Here is a 16,179-nt window from a genome sequence, read left to right on the forward strand (position 1 = left end):
CATCGCCCCGCCGGGCTCCAGGGGGCGGTAGCCGCCCCTCCCATCCGCTCGGCCTTCCCGGCAGCCGCCGCGCGGCGCTCCCACCAATCAGCGGACAGCGACGCACCGCCTGGCGGAAGTGACGCAAGGCAGGCGGCGGGGGCGGGGGTGCGAAGAGGGGGCTGAGGCGGAGGTAGCCGTTGTGTGAAGATGGAGGTAGGGGCCTGGGCGGCGGAGCGCGGCCGGCCGGGTGGGAGCGAAGGCGGGGAGGGGCGCGGGGGTGGGGGCAGAAGCCTTGCTCCCCGCTGACTGCCCGCCCCGCCTAACCTAGCCCCGCGGCTGTCTTTTGGTTTCCAGTTTCCCGGAGGAAATGACAATTACCTGACGATCACTGGGCCCTCGCACCCCTTCCTGTCGGGGGCCGAGGTGAGCACGGGCTGCCGACGCTGCGGGGGGGCGACGGGGGGACGACCCCGACCTGGGGTCACGGCCGGGAGCACTTCCGCCCGCGCGCGGGGCCAGCGCGGAGCCGCGGGAGCCGTCGGCCGGACCCGCTCCCGGTTGCGGTCCAGGGTCGGGGGTCGCGACGTCTGTCCGCAGGGCTTGTTCTTCCGGTGGCCGGAGGGGAGGCGGCAGCTGCCCACAGCCGCGCGGGGCGTGGGGGCGCGCGTGGGGCTCGGCGTCCCGGCAGGGCCTCGCCTTGGGCGGCGGCCAGGCGGCGCTGGGAGGGGAGGTGGTGGCGGCGGGCGCTCTACGCGGCGCGCGGAAGCCTCGCCTCGGGCCCCGCGACGGGGACGCCCGCCGGGGCGGGGCCAGCGCAGAGATGGGGAGCAGGCAGAAGTCAGTCCCTTGGTCTCGAACTTTCTGGGGTTTTGGGGGGTTTTTTTGTTGCTTTTTTTTTGAGAACCTCCGTACTTTTCCCCCCCAAAGTAATGTGAACCACTTGCGTCGGGTTTTGTTGTTGTTTTTGGTTTTGTTTTGTTTTGTTTTGGTGTCCTAAGAATTTTCAGTTGCTGTTGAATCGGACTTATTACCCTGTGTGACCCCTTAATATTTTCAGGGATGAGAATTAGACTGAAAAGGGGACAGGTGCCAGTCTGATTCCTTTGCTGCCTGCCATTCACCATTTACTGTTGTCCTCTTACGGAGGGCAAAGTCTAAACTCCAAGGAACAAGGGATTTAGAAATGACACAAAACGAAACCTCTGTGATGCTTTCCAGTCCCGTTTTGCCAGTTTCTTGTAAAGTGACATCTCCATGGTTTTAGTTTCGTTATTTGGAGGGTTGTTGAGTCTTCTGTGGGCCCCATTCCCCCTGAAAGTGCATTGTTGCCAATTTCTTCTGAATCAGGTTTAAATCTAGAGTGTGGTGAATTTCACACGGGCCTCTATCCTTTGGTTTTGGTTTTGTGACTTAAATTAAGAAAACAAAATTATTTTGCCAAGAAGCTCACGACTAAATTTCAGTGTCTTTTTTTTTTAAGCTTAGGTCTTTGTCATTGCTAACAGTTCTTCTCATTACAGCTTCACTTTCCCTTTTCCCTTCCCCTCTTTTTTCTTTTTCTTTTTCTTTTTTTTTTTTTTTGACTTTTATTTCAGTTGGCTTGTGGTTTTTGTTGTATCTGGTCTTATTGTGAACCACCCCTAATATAACTTAGAACTAAGTTAAAGGTGATGTTTTTACATTTTTCTTTTAGAAACCGTGATATTTAGAGGTTTTTTTTGCAAGAAAAAAGCTGCCCCAAAAATACTAGCCATAAAAAATTTTTGAAAAATTGGACTTCATTGAAGTTAGGAACTCTTTTTCATCAAAAGACATCATTAAGAAGTTAAATAGGTATATCACAGACTGGGAGAAGATATTTTAATACACATATCTGAGACATTCAGGATATATCAAATAATTACATAGAGTAAAAGAATCTAATTCAAAAATGGGCAAAAATATTTGACCACACACTTCACAAAAGAGGATATCCAAATTGATATTAGGCATATGAAAGAGTGTCATCATTCATCAGGGAAATGGCACTTAAAATTATAACAAGCACGACTGTATACCCACTAGAATGGTTAGAATTAAAAACACTGACAATTACAAGATTTTGCAAGGCTATACATAACTTTTTTTTTTTTTTAAGATTTCTTATTTATTCATCAGAGAGAGAGAGCATGGGGGCAGGGGCAGGGCTTGAGGGAGGGGAAGAAGTAGACTCCTGGCTGAGCAGGGAGCCAGATGTGGGGCTTGATCCCAGGGCCCCAGGATCATGACCTGAACCAAAGGCAAATGCTTAACCAACTGAGCCACCCAGGGTGCCCAGGATGTAGATAACTCTTAATCATTGCTGACTAAAGTGTAAATTGATTCAGTCACTTTGGATAACTGGCAATTTCTGCTAAAGATGAACATATACCTACCCTATGACCCCTCAGTTACACTCCTTGATGTATACATGAGAGAAATGAGAAATTCACCAGAAACTGTACATAGCAACTTTACACATAATAGCTAGTACTGGAAACAACCTAGATATCTATAAACTGGTACATTTCTAGAAAGGGACACTACACAGCAATAAAAAAGGACATCAACTACTAAATGTACCTCAAGTGATCTCAAAAATATATGGTGTTTAGTAAAAAGCCTGACATAAAAGAGTAGCCACTATAATAAGTTCATGTTTTTAATGAATATTAGGAACGGACAATGTGAAACTATGGTAATTGAAATCAGAATAATAGTGCCTGTTGTGAAAAGGAGAGAGTATTGATTGGGGAAGAGTATGAAAAAATCTTTTACAGTGATAGAAATGTTCCATATCTTTGATCTGGATGATGGTTAATTGGATATTTACATATATAAAGATTCTTTGAGTTGCATACCTTACATCTGCATAATTTTACCTAAATAAAATAAATGATACTAAAGATTTCTAAGGAATAAGTATCCAGAGAGGAAGGTGTAGCATCTATTATATTATAGCATTGCTAGAGACAGGAAAGTTCTGCTATCTGAAGAGAGTTTATTAATCTTTCTGTTTCCCTCATTCAGGTTGCCTCTTCTACAATGATACTGTGCTTTGAGCACTTTTTGGGAAATAATACAAAGATACCTATTTTTTTTTTAAGATTTTACTTATTCACGAGAGACACACACAGAGAAGCAGAGACACAGGCAGAGGGAGAAGCAGGCTCCATGCAGGGAGCCTGATGTGGGACTTGAACCTGAGACTCCAGGATCACACCCTGGGCTGAAGGCAGATGCTCAACCACTGAGCCACTCAGGGATCCCCCAAAGATACCTATTTTTAATTAGGAAAAGTACTTACGATATTAGAACCATTTATTTATTTCAGGCTGTATAGTTAAAATTTTCACTACTATAGCATTTTTAAAGAACCGTGAATCATCTCAATGATCCATCCTACCGATGTACTATGAGTAAATACATATTGGATTAAGGTAAATTTCTTTAAAATGAGTAATCTACACTATTTAAAGAAATACTGGGTTGTATGTTTTGGCATGGGGAAATAGGAAAAGAGAGGAAAATCATATTTTTTATTTTTTGGTTCTCTGAACATCCAGAGCTGAATATTCTTGTTTATAAACTGTAATTCCCAAATCGTTTCCTCCCTCAAAAAAGCCCATAAATTTAAGAGAGAAGGAAAAGAAAGCTGAATGAGACAGTAGCTGCATCATGTTCCTGTTTTCTCCTTCTGGGTTGAAATCATTTATTTTTACCTGAAAATATTTCCTACAATTTTATCTATGTTTTATATGTAATAGAGTATGCTCTAGTAATGTAGTAGATCCACTAAAATAACTAGCTTTTCATTATTGGTTTTTCCCCATAATGTTATAGATCATTTATGGTAGTAAAAGAGATTTAGAGTGAATCTCTGGTGTTATTCTAGCCCGTGGTTTTACGCCTCTGTATTCTTGATCATTTCTATTTACTTTTTTTACTTCAGGAAGAAACAAGCAAATCAACACACACCCCGCCCCCCCCCCAAAAAAAAACCCAACAATATTAAAGCTGTGGATACTGAATGACAAAGCTGTTTCCACATTCCATGGGGTGATGCATACAAAGAATGCCTTGTTAATTTGATACAATGGGATCTCCGCTTGTCTGTTCTTTTAGTGTAGTCCATGAGAGCCCTCCAGATGGTTTACGAGGGGTAGTCCTTTTCAGAACACTGGTCTCTTGTTTCAGATATGAAATTTTACTTTTTCTTTTTCAAGTTCTCTTTAACGAATAGTAACATTTTCATACCTTGGCAGAGTTGCCTTTTTATTTGTTCTGTTAAGCAGAAAAGGATAGGCATCTTTTGCTTTCTCAGATCAATCTGTATCTTGTAAAAAAAAAAAAAATTTGAAAACTAGTGGGACGCCTGGGTGGCTCAGCAGTTGAGCATCTGCCTTCAGCTCAGGGCGTGATCCTGGAGACCCAGGATCATGTCCCACATCGGTCTCCCCGCACGGAGCCTGCTTCTCTCTTTGCCTGTGTCTCTGCCTCTCTCTGTGTCTCTCAGGAATAAATACTACTACTGTCATACAGCTATTAATCTCAGTACAGTAAATGTTTCCCCTGATCCTTTTTCCCATAACTTTGCTCTTATGACAATTTGGTAGAAATCTTTGTACTCTGTTCTTGAAAAATCTCACATAAACCTAAACTGAAATTTCAGAGAGAGTCATGGACCTGAAGTTCAGAACTTTTTCATACGATAACAAGAATTATAAACTGTGTACTGAGAAAAAGTTCAGTTCTTGGGGAGATTTTTATTTTCCCATCAAGAACTGCTTGCTATGTGCCACTCTCATCTTACATCTCAGACAACTACCAAATTTTTATTATATTAAGTAAAATAGTAAGGATCTTGGAGGAAGAAAATGTAGAAATGAAGCTGTATCCGTATCTTTTTGTCTTCTAGGAAACATTTTTCAGTTTGCTAATGTGATAAAGAGAGATTAGGCATTTCACAAACATACTTTTTTCACCCTAGTTTCTACTAGATGGAAATATTCTTTCCAGCAATGTCTTTTCTTTTTTTTTTTTTTTTTTAAGATTTTATTGATTTATTCATGAGAGACACAGAGAGAGGCAGAGAGACACAAGCAGAGGGAGAAGCGGGCTCCATGCCCGGAGCCCGACGCAGGGCTTGATCCAGAGACTCCAGGATCACACCCTGGGCCGAAGGCAGGCGCTAAACTGCTGAGCCACCCGGGGATCCCTCCAGCAATGTCTTCATTAAAATAAAAGTTGTGGGGCACCTGGCTGGCTCAATGGGAAGAGCAGAGAGCGAGCGAGTCTTGATCTCAGGGTCTTGAGTTCAAGCCCCACATTGAGTGTAGAGATTACTTAAATAAATAAAACTTAAGAAATAAAATAAAAACGGTGATATTAATGAGGCCCTTTCTGAGGAACTCTTTAAAATGCATTGTTTAGGGCAGCCTGGGTGGCTCAGCAGTTTAGCGCCGCTTTCAGCCCAGGGTGCGATCCTGGAGACCCAGAATCGAGTCCCACATCAGGCTCCCTGCATGGAGCCTGCTTCTCCCTGTGCGTGTGCCTGTGCCCCCCCCCCCCGTCTGTCTCTCATGAATAAATAAATAAAATCTTTAAAAATAATAAAATGCATCATTTAATCATGGGAAAGAAGCATGGATACGTATTCAATTTGATCTGAATGAGTTGATATTTACTATTCCATGTGATAGGTTAATTGCATTTAAAGTTTCCAAAATTCCAATTATCTATAACTAATTAGCAGATTGGGGCGCCTGGGTGGTTCAATCAGTTGGGTGTCTGCCTTCAGCTTGGGTTGTGATCCCTGGGTCCTGGGATCAAGCCTGCATTGGGCATTGGGCTCCCTGCTGAGCAGAGAGCCTGCTTCTCCTTCTCCTCTGCTGGTCTCTCTCTCTCTCTGAGCCGAATAAATAAATAGATAAAATCATAGAATAAAAAAAAAAAAGCAGGTCACAAGTTAATAATTACAATATCATCATTAATAGCAGTGGTTTATAGTTCTTAAACAACTATAGATATGAAATAACGTGATGAGGTTTTGTTACTGAATCTCATTAATTATAATAATATAAGTAGGTTGCCATTACAGCTCTTATTTTATAGATGAGGAAAACCCCTTCTGAGTCATATAGTAAGTGGCAAAGCTGGAACCTGAACCCAGACCTCTCTGACACCAAAGTCTCTTGCAAGTATTTATAATGTTGGCATTTCAGTTTTTTAGTGTCAAGAAGGAATTGTAGCATTTAATGTATCTTAATGTTCAGATATTGGTCTGTTGTTCTGGGTCTCTGAAGAGTAGACCCACTCAGTATAGAAAGACTATGTATTACTATAGTTGAGTTCAGAGGAAGGAATTGAGATTTATAGCCTGCTGGAGTAGCCCTTTTCTCCTTCTCTTGCAGAAAGGCTCTGTCAGAGCAAGACTAGGAATGTTAGAGAACCAGTTTGCCTGTTGGCTCTAGCTCTTAAGAAGGTTTTTCTCCTCAGTATTAGACTTACCTTGACATTGTTGGGTTTTCCAAGAATGCTGTGCAAATGGGAATATTACTTGTTATGATTTCTAAGATGGAACTCTTAAGTGTAGATATTTTAGAAGAGGATATCATTCTCATGACAGTACCTTTTAGGATTTGCTTCAAAGGAACCTAAAAACAATAGTCAAAAGTACAATTATCTGGTTGACAATGAATTTCTGTTGTCTAATAGTTCGAGTAACTGCTATTAGAATCTTTTGGGAGTTTTTGATCACCATAGGCAAAACAATTTATATTAAGACATGGGTTCTTACCAACAGTGCTGAAAGAGTCACTCATTAGAACAGTAAGCATGATAGGACAACTGAGATGGCAAAGATAAAGGCAGATTTTAAAAACTGGAAACTGATTGATTTTGGCAGCCTTGTATTTGCCTTATGACCAAGGCTGTGAGGAAGAAGAGAGGTTTATTTGTAAAATTAAATAGGTCCTAAGAAATTGATAACAAAAATAGGACCCAGGCTGGAAAAAGGTGCACTAAGAAAGCAGTGCCCAGCTGTTCTTGACTTGGCGGTATGCCAGTCCTCTTTCCACTAATTGTCTTTCCTTTTCTCCCCCTACAGACATTCCATACTCCGAGCTTGGGAGATGAGGAATTTGAAATCCCACCTATCTCCTTGGATTCTGACCCCTCGCTGGCTGTCTCGGATGTGGTCGGCCACTTTGATGACCTAGCAGACCCCTCCTCCTCTCAGGATGGCAGCTTTTCAGCCCAGTATGGGGTCCAGACATTGGACATGCCTGTGGGCATGACCCATGGCTTGATGGAGCAGGGCGGGGGGCTCCTGAGTGGGGGCTTGACCATGGTAAGGGCAAGACGTTATCAGGCCTCCCAGGCTGTGGGCACGGTGCTGGGCAGACATGGGCAACTCTCCCCACTACCACACTTGGGTATTACTTGGTTCTCATCCTGTGGTTAAAGGCTCACCAGCAAAGATTTAATTTCCCCTGAAGGAAATTTGAGTCAAAACTTGAAAATGATTTAAAAATCAGTGTTGACCCTGATGTGAAAATGATTGTGATGGGCGGGGGGGAGGTCGGTGTGTTTTTTTCCCTTCTGCTATTGCCTTCACATCCTAGGATTAAAATGTGAGTGTGATAGCTGGCATGTTCTTTATTCAAAACCATCCGAACCAAATGTATTGATTGTGGAGTAGTCTGTGTTACACATCAGTGTATTGGGTTTCCAGCACACCTTATCAGCACATCTTCACACTATATTTGATGTCAAACATCTCTAACATTGGCCTTATCCACTCTTGATCGTGTTGCAACTTTTAAAACCATTATTATAGAGAGTACAGGGAGGAAGTTTTTCTTTACCCTATGTGTAATCATTACCTCCAGATTACGGAATAACTTATTTGTTGTTTAACTTGTCCAAAATTAAGACTTCTCCGGTTATTTTTCATGATTTTGGAACAGGCTTTTAGTACAAAGAAGTGACTTTAATTATATTTCTGTACTATTAAAAAGCTTAATATACTTTATATATAATTATTTGATGTTTAGTCTTTTAAAAGATGATACAGTCTGGGTAAGCAAGGGTTTATAAACTGTCCTGAATTCAGTGGGGGGAAAGAGTGGTGTTTTTTATATTTAGTGTTTAATTAGTCCTTCTGCTTCTCTCAGGACTTGGACCATTCTATAGGAACTCAGTATAGTGCCAACCCACCTGTTACAATTGATGTACCAATGGCAGACATGACATCTGGCTTGATGGGGCATAGCCAGTTGACCACCATTGATCAGTCAGAACTGAGTTCTCAACTTGGTTTGAGCTTAGGGGGTGGCACCATCCTGCCACCTGCCCAGTCACCTGAGGATCGTCTTTCAACCACCCCTTCACCTACTAGTTCACTTCATGAGGATGGTGTTGAGGATTTCCGGAGGGTGAGGCATTCCCTGCCAAAATAAATCTGCCATGATATTCTGGGATAAAACTCTTGGCATTACAGAGCCTACTCAGTAGTATTTGCTCCTGCCCTGCCATCTCCTCTGCTCTTTTCTGGGTATGGGGTCCTGCCTCTCAGTCTCCAGTTTATAATGCTTTTCCCAATCCCCACTCTAATTGGTCCTCACATACTTTACTAATGTCTTAATCCTATTGCCTCTTTTTAGCATTTCTGAAAATTCCATCCATGTGCCTAGTTAGTTCCCCCCATATAAAAGTCCTTTTTTTACAGTTCTACAGACATGATACTTCCCTCTTCTCTTTTGTAATTCTCTCTTTTCTCCCCTGCAGCAAGTTCCCAGCCAGAAGACCGTTGTGGTGGAAGCAGGAAAAAAGCAGAAGGCCCCAAAGAAGAGAAAAAAGAAAGATCCTAATGAACCCCAGAAGCCAGTTTCAGCATATGCTTTATTCTTCCGTGATACACAGGCTGCCATCAAGGGACAGAATCCCAATGCCACTTTTGGGGAGGTTTCAAAAATTGTGGCCTCCATGTGGGATAGTCTTGGAGAGGAGCAAAAACAGGTGAACAAAACATGGAGAGACTAGTGGGTAGTGAATGTCCTAGAAATTTTTAAATAGGGGGATAAACTAAGTTTTCTTTTAAGTTCTTATTTAATATCAACTCTTTGTTAGTAGCATTCACAGACAGATCATTCTGTCTTGGAAGTTGCAGCCATCCACGGAATCCAGAATGCAAATCTGAAATTACTAATTTTTATAAAAACACTGAATCTAATTTTACTAAACTCCATTTTTTTCCGATCTGTAAAATTAGGCCATTCCTTGGTAAATTGCATCTCTAAAATCCACTAGCCTAAACTTGAACTTAGAGTTTTATTTAGTTCGTGGTTTTCTCATTGGCCTAATATAAATTTGAAAACCATAGTTAATTTCTCTAAATTTAATATAGATTTTAAAAAGTAGAGGCCCCTGAATGGCTTTGTTGGCTAAGCATCCGAATCTTGGTTTCAGCTCAGGTTGTGCATGATCTTAGGGTTGTGAGATTCAGCCCCACATTGGGCTCTGCACTGGGTGTGGAGCCTAAGATTCTTTCTCTCTCTCTCTCTGCATCCCCTCCCCCACTCCATTCCCCTCTCGCTCTCAAAATATGTGAAAATTATGATGTAAATATACGTACAATTATATGTGTAAATATATGATACAGTTAACATTGAAGATGGCTAGAATTATCATTGTCCTGTCATTTATTTGCCCCAGATCTTGTGTCAAAGTGAGTCTGCTACTTAATACTTCTTTTTGGGATCCCTGGGTGGCGCAGTGGTTTGGCGCCTGCCTTTGGCCTAGGGCGTGATCCTGGAGACCCGGGATCAAATCCCACATTGGGCTCCCGGTGCATGGAGCCTGCTTCTCCCTCTGCCTGTGTCTCTGCCTCTCTTTCTCTCTCTCTCTGTGACTATCATAAATTAAAAAAAAAAAATGTTCTCATTTGGGCAGCCCCGGTGGTGCAGCGGTTTAGTGCCGCCTGCAGCCCAGGGCGCGATCCTGGAGACCCTGGATCGAGTCCCACGTCGGGCTCCCTGCATGGAGCCTGCTTCTCCCTCTGCCTGTATCTCTGCCTCTCTCTCTCTCTGCATCTCTATGAATAAATAAATAAAATATTTAAAAAAAAATACTTCTTTTTAAAGATTTTATTTATTTGAGAGGGAGTGCACACAAGTGGGGTGAGAGGCAAAGGGAAAAGCAGATTCCCTGCTGAATGGAAAGCCTGATGCAGGGGCTTGATCACAGGATCACAGCCTGAGCCTAAGGCAGACGCCCAAGAGACTGAGCCACCCACATGCCCCATGCTATTTAATATTTGAAACAAAGGCTGAAATTTATTAACTTCTAGGAATTACTATTGCTGCTCAACAAACCACAAATTTAATAGCTTTAAATAGTGGCAGTTTATTATTTCTCATGATAATGTAAATTGGTTAGATGGTTTTCCTCATGTTGCCTGGGCTCATTCTTGGGGTGGTAGTCAGGTGACCGCTGGTATGGCCGACGGAGGTGACCTTGCTCTCATGTCTGACATTTGGTTTAGATTCCTGCTCATTCACATGGCTTCTCCTTCAAAAGGCTAGACTGATTTCTTTATAGAATGGCAGACTTAGAGCAAGGTCATCTCTCTGTCACTTTTAGGGTCAAAGCAATTTGTAGAGCTATCCCAGATTCTGAGTAAGGGGAAATAGGTTTCAGCCTTGACGGGAAAAGTATGCAAGATGGGAGTTCTTGTGGCCATCATATGTTGCAAATAATTTGCCACATTCCTTAAGGGGGAGTATACCCATTAGACACAATCCCAGGCTGAGCAGACTGTTGATCTTATACAATGTTTGGCTCCAAAATTTTTTTAGTTACAAAAAGTGGGCATGAGTTGGTGTTAGCTTTAGAAGTGTTGTTGTTGGGGGTCTAGGTGGCTCAGTAATGGAGCGCCTGCCTTCAGCCCAGGGCGTGACCCGAGAGTCCTAGGATCGAATCCCACATCAGGCTCCCTGCAGGGAGCCTGCTTCTCCCTCTGCCTGTGTCTCTGCCTCTTTCTATGTGTCTCTCATGAATAAGATCTTAAAAGAAAATTTGACCTTTTTTTTTTTTTTTAAGATTTTATCCATTTATTCCTGAGAGACACAGGCAGAGGGAGAAGCAGGCTACCCAGGACTCCAGGATCATGCCCTGAGCTCAAGGCAGACGCCCAACCGCTGAGCCACCCAGGCGTTCTGAAACTTTGACTTTAGGGGGGAGAAAAGTGTAGTTGTTCTGGCAAGATTTCTTGATTGACTTTTAGATGCATGGTCACTTGCAAAGTCTGCCATAGAGGTTGTCTTGGTTATCAGCTTCCAGAACTGTTTTTTTTTTGTTGTTGTTGTTGGTTATTTATTTATTTATTTATATTTTTTTATGATAGTCACACACAGAGAGAGAGAGAGAGAGAGAGGCAGAGACACAGGCAGAGGGAAAAGCAGGCTCCATGCACTGGGAGCCCGATGTGGGATTTGATCCCGGGTCTCCAGGATCACGCCCTGAGCCAAAGGCAGGAGCTAAACCGCTGCGCCACCCAGGGATCCCTCCAGAACTGTTTTTGCTAAAAAGAGTTGGCAGTATTTAACTGAATTGTCATTTGTTGATAACATAGAATTTGTCTTTTCTAGGGACACGGGGACTTTTTTAAACAGTCTCTCCTTTTCCAATAGGTGTATAAGAGGAAAACTGAAGCTGCCAAGAAAGAGTATCTGAAGGCTCTGGCTGCATATAAAGACAATCAAGAGTGTCAGGTAAGAGGGTTATTTAAGCCAATAAAAAGAGGTGCCTGGGTGGCTGCTAGTTAAGCACCTGCCTTCAGCCCAGGTCATGATTGCATGTCCTGGGATCGAGCCCCACATGGGGCTCCCTGCTCAGTGGGGAGCCTGCTTCTCCCACTCCCCCAGCTTATGCTCACACACGCGTGCTCTTTCTCTTTGTCAACTAATCTTTAAAAAAAAATAAACCAGTAAAAATATTTTTGGAGCTGATTATTAGCAGTTATAAGAAGTAAATACCACCCAAAATTTGTGGGACTTAATACTATGTAATATTAAAAGCTTAAAAGTATAATACGTTTCCTGTTGTTTCCATCATAAATCTTGCCACAATCTGAGTTTATCTCCATTATTTACAGTTACTCCATTATTTACTCCCACAGCTCTTACATCTTTTCTTGGGAGGTGATTAGTGTAGTGAATGTGTTCTGGGGAGGAGAGTAAATTTCCCAATGACTTGGTGGGTGTTTTGTTTTTGTTTTTGGTCTCTTAGGCCACTGTGGAAACAGTAGAATTGGATCCAGTGCCACCGTCACAGACGCCTTCTCCACCTCCTATGGCTACTGTTGACCCAGCATCTCCAGCACCAGCCACAACAGAGCCCCCTGCCCTGTCCCCTTCCATTGTTGTTAACTCCACTCTTTCCTCGTATGTGGCAAACCAGGCATCTTCTGGGGCCGGAGGTCAGCCCAATATCACCAAGTTGATTATTACCAAACAGATGTTACCCTCTTCTATTACTATGTCTCAAGGAGGGATGGTTACTGTTATCCCAGCCACAGTGGTGACCTCCCGGGGGATCCAACTAGGCCAAACCAGTACAGCCACCATCCAGCCCAGTCAACAAGCCCAAATTGTCACTCGCTCAGTGTTGCAGGCAGCGGCAGCGGCAGCTGCTTCTATGCAACTGCCTCCACCTCGACTACAACCCCCTCCACTGCAACAGATGCCTCAGCCCCCCACTCAGCAGCAAGTGACCATCCTTCAGCAGCCTCCCCCACTTCAGGCCATGCAACAGCCTCCACCTCAGAAAGTCCGAATCAATTTACAGCAACAGCCACCTCCTCTGCAGATCAAAATTGTACCTCCACCCACTCTGAAAATGCAGACAACCTTAGTCCCACCAACTGTGGAAAGTAGTCCTGAGCAGCCTGTGAACAACAGCCCTGAGGCCCATACAGTAGAGGAAACCTCTCCTGAGACGATCTGTGAGATGATCACAGATGTAGTTCCTGAGGTGAGCCTGTTTTTCAAGTCTTTCTCCAGATCAGGAGAAAGAATTATTTTGGTTGTCCCAATAAAAGTGGAGGTTGCTACTAGCATTTAATGTCTGGCAATCAGGAATTCTCCTAGGACTTCCCTGCGACTGTGATTTGTCGTACGCATGATAGTATGTAGTGTTTTTGGTGAGAAACATTAAGGAGGATATTCTGTGCCAGACCTTAACTAAGCAGAAGTCATACTGCAGTTCTCAGAGAGTATCATCTAAGCATAGTGTTATTTTTCAAAGGTGTCTATCCAGTGAAAGAACTTAAATCTCCACAACTGTGGATTTAAGATCTTGCATTTCTCCTATGTTTCCGCTGCTTGGCTTAATGTTTTAAGCAGAGGATGGATAGCTAGAAAAAAATTGGTTTATATCATTGAGTCTTTTCAAAGAGACATAAACAGATGCCAGTTACCCTAGTTTTTAATTTGTACATCACCGGTAGTCATTAAAAAAAAAATACATCTATGGGTCTGTTTGGAGACTCTAGGTCCACAATTAAAAATTAAAGAGTACTGGCATGTGGCCAGCATTCCGCCAGTTGGAAGACTTGATGTCTGCTTGGCAAAATTTTAAAGCTGCATATAGAAAGGGAGACCAAGAACTCCTCTTTTAGAACTCTACCCCCATGTGTGAAGGATTGTAATACCTGGTGCTCCGTTGACTCCCAGATTAATTTGATCAGCCGGCTAGTTAAGTAAGTAGCAATCTGATTCATTTTTGGTGCTCTCTCCCTCTCATAGGTTGAATCTCCTTCTCAAATGGATGTTGAATTGGTGAGTGGGTCTCCTGTGACGCTCTCACCCCAGCCTCGATGTGTGAGGTCCGGCTGTGAGAACCCTCCGGTTGTGAGTAAGGACTGGGACAATGAGTACTGCAGCAATGAATGTGTGGTGAAGCACTGCAGGTGAGTTTACAGTTTGCCTTCTTATAATTCAGGTATTGCTAAGTTAACTATTGGAAAACATGGCAAACCTGAGCATATAATCAGCATCACCTGACCTTAGGTAGACTAGATTGTTATATAGATGTCTGATTATGGAGGCTACTAGAAAAGGTCCCCTGCTTAAGAAGAGCTTACATTTGCCACATAGACAGATGATATAATTAGCAGTTTCTCCTTTTTGGTTACATTATATTCAGTTACATATGCTCTTGTAAAAAATTATAACACTTTAAGCTGTTAGATTACGGATATTAGCTTAGCTTCTTTCCTTAGCAGAAATCCAACCACTCAGGGAATTAGAATTTGAGGAGGGGGACACCTGGGTGGCTCAGTGATGGAGCGTCTGCCTTTGGCTCAGGGCATGATCCTGGAGTCCCACATCGGGCATGGAGCCTGCTTTTCCTCCCTCTGCCTGTCTCTCTGACTTTCTGTGTTTCTCATGAATTAATAAAAAAAATAAAAATAAAAATAAAAAACTTGAGGAGGACCATTATGCCAAGTGCTAAGTAGCACAATAAGGTGCCAGGTGTGGCAGGAGTAGGGGTGGATGGTAGGGGCAAGAGAAGTTCTGAAGATTTCGCCCATCTCCCCAGTTTTCCTGGGATTTATTTACCTTTATCTATGAAACAAGCATTGGGGGGATCCCTGGGTGGCTCAGCGGTTTGGCGCCTTCCTTTGGCCCGGGGCGCGATCCTGGAGTCCTGGGATCGAGTCCTGCGTCGGGCTCCCGGCATGAAGCCTGCTTCTCCCTCCTCCTCTGCCTCTCTCTCTCCCTCTCTATGTATATCATAAATAAATAAATATTAAAAAAAAAAAGAAAGAAACAAGTATTGGTACTTTCTTAGTCAAATCGTCTTCAGTAAATTAGGACAGCCTAAACTTTCTAGGCCCACTGTCCTTATATTCCTATTGGGTGATATCATTTCATCTTAATGAAGCTATTTGAGAGTTTAAAAGACTATATCTAGGCTGTAATTCTAAATTTATATGTATCTCTCTTCTCTCTTAGGGATGTCTTCTTGGCCTGGGTGGCTTCTAGAAATTCAAACACAGTGGTGTTTGTGAAGTAGTCCTTCCTGTTCTCCAAGCCAGTGAAGATTTATCTGCTGGGAATGTCTAAGAGCCTCTTTTTAAAACAAGCTGAGCTTCTGGTAGTCCCTGATCTCAACCCATGACGGTCTTCGTGCTTTCTCCTCTTTCTGTCTCTTCATCAGGGGCCAGTGTGGAGCAAGGCCGGGGAGTTTGCTGTAACCTGGAACTGGTTTTTACTTTCAAGTACAAGCAGAGATACCAGTGAGCATAGCAGAGGAAAGGTGAAGGGAATATAGACAAGCAGAACATAGGGGTGGTACTGGTGGGGGCTGTCTGAGGAAATGCAATATAATTGTGATAGGACATGCCTCAACAGTTATTAAAATGATGGGAGAAGACTCAGCTTTGAGCCTAGGATAAAACACTGTGCATCCATTTTAAAGGGGATAAAAGGTTGCATTAAAGGTTACCTCTTAAACAGGAATGATTGCTATCACACCTCTACATTGCTTTGAGAACTAAAGTTTTCAACAGAGTAGGTACACTGGGCTATAGGGAAAATACCATCACCTAGGAGTTTATTTATTTCTCTTTACAAATGTTATTTCTGTAGTCCATGACCATCCTCCTTGCAGTTACCACATTTTATGAGTGTAAGGGGCAGAAGTCTACATCCTTAATATAAGAAGTTTTACCAAAGTCTAAAGAAGTTGTGTTCACTTGTGTTTAATGAAATCTCTCTTAAAAAAATAGGCTAGAGGTGTTTTCACTTACATAATATGTAGGCTTTCTGTACACTGTAGGAATTCATTTAAATTTAATGTAAGATGGGCTTATTTTTCTTAGAAGTATGTAAAGGAAAAAAAAGACGAGCAAAGCCACAGTTGTAACACAATAAACTATTTAGAGCATGTTAACCCTAATAACCTTAAGTGAAATCAGATCTTACCTTGAGAAAAAGCTGTCCTAGAGAACCCCCTTCTTGATTACGATGTTCACGTAGTACTAACTGCTAATCACTTTGATCCTATACAGTATAATCAACATTTTAATGCTTTGTGTCCATTTAGTTTGAACCCTTACAACCTAATGAGGTAGATAGTATTCCCAGCTTACATATAAGAAATCCTACTGAG

General features: G+C 42.7%; 1 protein-coding gene across 1 annotated transcript; it reads left to right on the forward strand.

Annotated features, from left to right (window-relative positions):
- Positions 1-116: 116 nt before the first annotated feature.
- Positions 117-15,752, forward strand: TOX4 (TOX high mobility group box family member 4). The gene is made up of 9 exons (XM_055341724.1): positions 117-195; positions 337-405; positions 7,109-7,351; positions 8,178-8,438; positions 8,791-9,021; positions 11,694-11,774; positions 12,292-13,035; positions 13,809-13,972; positions 15,021-15,752. The coding sequence occupies exons 1-9, from the start codon at positions 190-192 to the stop codon at positions 15,079-15,081; spliced, it is 1,860 nt and encodes a 619-aa protein (XP_055197699.1). The 5' UTR covers positions 117-189; the 3' UTR covers positions 15,082-15,752.
- Positions 15,753-16,179: the final 427 nt, after the last annotated feature.

Source organism: Nyctereutes procyonoides, unplaced genomic scaffold (genome assembly GCF_905146905.1).
Source record: "Nyctereutes procyonoides isolate TBG_1078 unplaced genomic scaffold, NYPRO_anot_genome, whole genome shotgun sequence".
Classification (NCBI taxonomy): domain Eukaryota; kingdom Metazoa; phylum Chordata; class Mammalia; order Carnivora; family Canidae; genus Nyctereutes; species Nyctereutes procyonoides.